Source organism: Lates calcarifer, linkage group LG21 (genome assembly GCF_001640805.2).
Source record: "Lates calcarifer isolate ASB-BC8 linkage group LG21, TLL_Latcal_v3, whole genome shotgun sequence".
NCBI classification, from domain to species: domain Eukaryota; kingdom Metazoa; phylum Chordata; class Actinopteri; family Centropomidae; genus Lates; species Lates calcarifer.
Window position 1 is genome coordinate 1,076,427 of NC_066853.1, and position 6,919 is coordinate 1,083,345.

The 6,919-nt window shown below is 41.9% G+C and overlaps 1 protein-coding gene across 1 annotated transcript; it reads left to right on the forward strand.

Annotated features, from left to right (window-relative positions):
- On the forward strand, positions 1-6,594 carry LOC108890265 (P2Y purinoceptor 14). The gene is made up of 2 exons (XM_018687133.2): positions 1-140; positions 4,865-6,594. Exon 2 carries the CDS (start codon positions 4,867-4,869, stop codon positions 5,887-5,889), a length of 1,023 nt encoding a protein of 340 aa, XP_018542649.1. The 5' UTR covers positions 1-140; positions 4,865-4,866; the 3' UTR covers positions 5,890-6,594.
- The last annotated feature ends 325 nt before the right edge of the window (positions 6,595-6,919 follow it).

Genomic DNA, 6,919 nt, shown 5'->3' on the forward strand with positions numbered 1-6,919 from the left:
GAGAGAGAGAGGAAGTGTGACTCGTCCACAGATTAAAACAGATGAAACTCTGAGCACTGAGTCACTCTGCAGCTTCACCACAGCTGTTCATCAGATCACAGCTGTATGGGAACCTGACTGAACATCACTCTGTTTATATGGTGAGTACGCTCCTGTTTTAATGGATGCACAGATAATATAACAAACTTTACGTGATCAGAGCAGCGACGAAAGCAAATAACATGTAACACAGAATAAACCATCTGCTGGTGGTTTTTCCAGTTTAAATCCAGGAACTCAGAGGAGTTTTAAAACATGGATAAAGGTAAAATATGGAGGAGTGTTGATGTGTGGGAGATTTCAGGAATAAAGGAAAAAATCCTTAATAACAGAAATAAAATTAGGAGGAGAAAATGTTTTTGGAGGGAGTTAATAAATTAAACCTGACAGGTCTTTAAAGTGACTCAGTTATTGTTCTTAAATGAGGCAGAAATAAAAAACTAATCCAGTGTGGAGAATCCTCTGAAGCAGCAGGAACCTGAGCTCGTTAATGTTAAATGAATAAAATCGACATTAAACCTAAAGATAAAGGAGCAGGCGTTCATTAACGTTTAAAAGTTAGAGTCACAAACCAGCTGCAGGAGAAAAGAAAAATAAAACCACCATCACCTTGTTCTCTGGTTAAAACATCAACCCACTGATTCCTCCACTGACTCATTTCACAGTTTTCAGTTTGGTTTGTTCGGCTTTGGAAAAATAAAAACAGGAAAAACGTCACATAAAGTAAAGAAAGAGAGAAGCTGACTAAAGGTTTAATGTCTGAGTGTTATTGATAAGCTGCTGTTTATTCTCTAGTTTAATCAATTAATTGATAAAATATCAGTGACATTTCCAGGTGACGTCTTCACTTGTTTTATCAAATCAAACACTAAAGATGTTCAATTAAATGTTGTAGTGATGAAGACAGTCGTGTGTTTGTGAATGTACAGTAAGTTCATTAAGACAGAGAATGTTCAAAAAGTTAAATATAGATAACTTTAAATAGAAACATTATGCCTCCCTCTCTCCCTCTCTCCCTCTCCCCCGTACGAACGTCTCATCTGTTAAAAAGAGAAGGAAGCTGCGTTCGCAGAGGAAGAGTCGGTGGTTTCGAGTGTTTGTGGTGGTAACAACATTAAACAGGCAAAGACATGAAGATTAAGTGTCTGTGTTTCCTGTGTCAAATCCATTTGTTTAAATTACCACAGATTTTTATTTGACCTGACTCCTGCAGAACTCCCTTATTAACCAAGATTATCTCATAAACTAAACTTTCATCTTGAAACACAGAACATTACAAACAGGACTTTGTGCGCTTTACAACAAAATTCAGAAGTTGCACAAGAAGTTTTAAAGCTCCAGCTGAGGATGAGGATGACGAAGATCTAAATCTTGAGTTAGTTCTTCTGTCCCTGGTCGTCTTCATTATTCAGCATCTGACATCTGAAAGAACAGTGACGGTGTTATTTCTGGGTCCAGTATAGTTTGGGCTCGAAACAGTGAAGAACTTTCATTTCCTGTCTGTGGTTTTCAGTCTAAAATGTTCTGTATTTGCAGGAAATTATAGATTAATCAGCTGGTTTCTGGACTAAAACCATCGCATGATAAGCAGCTCAGTTCTCTATCAGCTGAAATCATATTAACAAACTGATCAAAGGTTTCATGTGGTAAGTTTGAATTAATAATGATAATAAATCTTGGAGCTGGATGTTCAGACTCAAAAAATCACTCGCTGCATTTGCAGATAAATTGATTTAAATGTTGTTTTGATGTTGATTTCATAGTGAGGGTCAGATTAGAAGATCGACATCTGACCATCCTGACACAACAAACCTCCAGTTCTCGCACACATTTATATTTGCTTCATGTCTTGAACGCTCACTGAATCACAACGATTCCTCTTTTTCCAGTAAATTCCATCTAGTCCAGACTCGATTCCCTCAGACAAACACTCGGGTGTCGCGCAGCGAGCCAGGGGTTGTTTTGATAAACAAATGATTCTTGCAAATGTTTCTAATCTTGTACACAATCTTTACTCTCTGGATAATAACAGTAACCGCTCTGAATCGTTGCATCACTTCCGAGAGCCAAAAGCAGAAGTTGTTGCTTTTCTGCTGTAGATCAGCATCTAACCTCTGACAAGTGTTAGTGTTAGCTTTAAATACTTCAGAGGAAGATTATGAAGAAAACTACTTTTAGTTTCAAGATTCATCAGAAAATTAAATGTCCTTAAATGTCCATCTCATTCCTGCTCCTGTCAGAATGAAACTTTGAGAATTTACTGACCCAACAAGAAGGATTCAACATCTGTGTTGGTTTAAGGTGTTTTGTCTTGAGATGTTGATAAATTCTCACTGCAGACAAGATTCAGATGATGTTCAACTTTATCCACCAAAAAACATAAGTCTAAATCCAACCTCCAGAAGTAAGAAGCTAATGTTAGGCTATAAACCAACTACACCACGGTCACATGACGTCAACGTCTCCACCACTAAGCTTCCAACTGGTCATTTCATTTAGCTCTGAGCTCTTCTACAAAAGCCTTTCTTCTTAGAAAGTTAGTGAGAGTTTGAAAGAGCGTGAGTAGAAACACAACGAGGCTGTAAAGGTGGACTGGTGAGTAGATGGGTTTTCATGTTAACGTCCCCGACAACCTCTGTAGTCTCATTTAGACACTCGTTAGCAACCGCCTTTTTTAAGACACGTAAAAGCTTCAAACATCAGGAGTGGGGGATTTACTGACCCATTTTATGTTGGAGAATAAAACCTGAAAATGTCTTGAGCTTGTGTTAAAACCACAGACCTTATTTCAGACATTTAACCAGAAACACACTGACTCTGGGACGAGGGAACAGGAAGTGCTAACATGCTAACATGCTAACTGACTTCCTGGTTTCAGGATCATTCCTGCTCCACTCTACTGCCAGTTTCCACAGCAACAGTAATGGTAAGGGTGTCAAAAGTTCAGGCCCTCAAAAGGCCGTTGTTGTGTGAATGAAACATCAACAAAGGTTTACTGTTTTACGCAAAAACTGTAAACTGCTGTCATGCAAACAAGAACTAGATGTGGAGACTGTCACAGTTACAGGTAGTAGGGATTATATAAATAAATAAATAAACAGGGATTCCTGACCACACAAACTACTTTCAAATTTTATTCAAATTACAGTACTGACATTTTGTGGCTCAAGCACACAAGGATTTCATCCTGTTTTTATGCCCTTATTAGACAGTCAGTCTTAGGGAAACAGGGACTGAGGAAGACATGAAACTAAAGTCCTTGGCTGGGCTCAAACTGTGAATGTTAGAGTTCATGGTTCGTGTTTTAACCTCTTGGTCATCATGACGTCCGAGAAGGAGAAGGTTTTGTTAGCTGCATGTCTGAAAACTGGCTGTAATCTGATGGTTTTATATACTACAGAAGACTATCTGTGCACGCCACAGCTGTTCCAAGCAAAATAAGGTGCTCAGGATAAACACAGGAGATCAAACGATGTAATATTTTTTAGTTAACTTGAAGTTTACCGTTTCCAGGATTCGGTAGTTTTCATAAATTGGAGTCAGATCGACCACTTCAGTGTTTAGAATTGTTTCAGGTTCTTTATAGCTCTAACGGTCCATGTCTGGGTTGACCCTCTTTAATGATCAACAAACAATCATCTGGCACCAGCTGACATCCTAAGATCCCGACTGGGTCGGGTCCGGATGGGGCGGCTAAAAATAATTAAATTAGGACAGGAAAACAAAAGCAGCCCAGTGTCGTCCTCCTACTGTTTTCATAAGTGTAGATGAAGGAGGAGGTGAGGACTGTGTGCTGGACCAGGATGAATCAGGAGTAGGAGGGAAGCGTGTGTGAACAGCAGGACAAACAGGACTTCAAGATGTTTTTTTTGTTTGTGCACGTGCCCCAGTGTAAACAAAGTGCTGTGTGTTCAGTTCATGAACATAAAAGGCTTCGGTGGGGAGTTAACGGGGAATTTCGGCAGAGCAGGACAAACGGAAACAGCTTTTGTGTCTGCTTTGTTGATGCGTGAATGTAAAGGGAGTTACTGTGAGAATAAGATTACAGCCACACTAACATAAAGAAAACCAAACTGTTCTATAGATAAAACAATTTGATGGCAATTGTCCAGTATCTGACAACATTATGGATGGGATTCCTCCAGAGATTTACCTTTTGATCAAATAGTAAGATAATTTTTTAAAACCAGAAACGGCAATGTACATCACTACCAGACTGGTGGTGGCCAGGTACATCAATTATTTACACCCAAAAACATGGGAACATAAGGTTCCAAGGTTCAGAAATACCAGAGTAATCCTTTAAGTATCTGATTCCCAGTTGTGAACCTCATGGTGGCGCTAAACAAAGTCAGGTAATTGCCCAAGTCAGTGGGATTCATCCTCTGGGAATCAGGAACATCTATACAAAATGTGAAAACATAACAAAGCACCAAATGCTTTCATACTTCACAAACCACTTCTGTCAGAGGTCGTAACAACAACACAAACCAATCCAAACTGGTCAAATTAGCCAAAGAGGAAACTTCAACCTTACCAGAATGGTTTATTTGATGTCAGATGATTTGAGGCTTGACAAAGAAATGGAGACCACACACAAACTAAAAATAACATTAGTTTGCATAACCACAAGGGAAATTAACATAAAAGCAAGTTGCTTGTATAGGACTCTTGCAGGCAGACCAGGTGAGTTCAGTCTCCCTGACAACCTGGCTCCACCTACAAGGACCTTACAGGAAGAGGGTGGTCACGAAAATTACATTGCAATCCATCAAATTGTTATATCAAGATATTTCATTGATATATCACTTTTTTGTGTCTTCAGGGATGGCTCACCTCAACTCCACCCCAACCAACCAATCAAACTTCAGCAGCACCTTCACCGAACAGGTGCTCCCGTCGCTCTACTTCGTCACCTGCATCGTGGGTTTGTGCCTGAATGGCATGGCAGCCTGGATCTTCTTCAGAGTGCCCAGTGACTCGGGTATGGTGGTCTACCTGAAGAACATGGTGGTGGCTGACCTCCTCATGGTGGTAACCTACCCCTTCAGGTTGGCGCTTCAGCTGGGTCTGGGCGGGTGGCGCCTCCATGTGATCGTCTGCCGCTACATTGCCGTGCTCTTCTACTCCTCTATGTATGTGGGGATCCTCTTCATGGGCCTGATCAGCCTGGAGCGCTATGTCAAGATCGTCCGACACACCTCCACCTCCTCCTGCAGGTCCTGGTTGGGTGGGTTGTCCATGCTGCACCTTCTGCAGAGTGTCGGCTTCGCCCGGGTGCTGTCGCTCCTCACCTGGGGTCTGCTCCTCCTCTGCGTCCTGCCCAACGTGGTGCTGACCAGCCTGCCAGCCAATGATGGGAACGCTCGCCACTGCATGCAGCTGAAGACACCCCTGGGCGTGCAGTGGCACCGGGTGTCCTCCCTCTTCAGCGTGTCCCTGTTCTGGGTGACCCTGCTGGTCCTGGTCTTCTGCTATGCCTCCATCGCCCGCCGGGTTTACCAGTCGTACCGCCGTGTGCACCGGGACAGCACCGAGGCCTGCCGCAAGTCCAACCGCAGCATCTTCAGCATCCTGGTGGTGTTCTTCGTCTGTTTTGTGCCGTACCACATCTGCCGCGTGCCGTACACCCTGAGCCAGATGCCGGAATCGGGCTTCAGCCTGGACGTCCGGTTCCTCCTGTTCCAGATGAAGGAGGTGACGCTCTTCCTGTCGGCGCTCAACGTCTGCCTCGACCCCATCATCTACATCCTGACCTGTCGGAACTTCAGGGAGTCGCTGCTGAGTAAACTATCGGGGAGGGAGAGGAGGAGGTCCCTGACCACCGCCCAGAGTCTAACCATCATTTAGGAGAGGAGGAGGCCATGGAAAAGAATATTTTTTAATGATAAGTGGAATTGAGAGTTGAGATAGTTTCATCAGTGGTTTCCTAACCTCAGCAGACCTGAACCACACTGTGTGAATGTTGTGAGAAAAGTTAATGAACAATAACAAAAACCAACACCTCTTGTTGTTTTCAGGAATTTAATCAGTCAGTGAAGCTGAAGCTGTGATTTTAAAAAGCATTAGTTCATCAATAATGCAACACTTTATATTTACATGTGGTAATGTGATAGAAATGTGTATAAATAGAGAATTATGTACATAAAATGCTAATTAATTAAATAAGAGTACACTGTATATTCTAAAATAAGATGTATATAAGGCGTAGGATTCACTTAGTTCCAGTTTTATTTTATTTATTGTCGCGGAACCAGGATAAAGAAAAAAGGAGGATGGCATGCTGTGATCTTTGCTGATATGGAAGTGAAACTGGGCTCTGTTGACTGGGCATCAAACCTGCAAGACTCTGCTGATTTGGTTTTGAGGTCACATGAGTCACTCTTAACCCATATAACCCTAACATTTATACGTTTAAACTGAGGGTGGTGTGGAGCCTGAATCTTTACAGATTGTGCAACTGTGTCGTCTGAATTTTGTGGATTGTATTTAATGATAGATGTTTCCAGTGTCAGATTAAAGCCTGTAAAAATGTCAAATAAACCCAAACACACATGTCCTTGTTTGTTGGATATTTAATCACGTTCCCCTCCTGGTTTTAGCCTCTATCCTGTGTGCACACTGCCCTCTAGTGGTTACAGTATGTAACTATACCTCTATATTTATGTAATTACACACTGCAGCCACTAGTGGGAAGTAAACACAACGACCTATTAACAGCTCCTGTGAAAAATGTCAAAATAAATGTTTTAAAATGAACAGGTTTCGTGATACACTGTGTGCACACTGCCCTCCAGTGGCCGCAGCATGTAACAATATCTTTATATCTATGTAGTTACATGCTGCGGCCACTAGAGGCCAGTGTAAACAATTCTTGTGA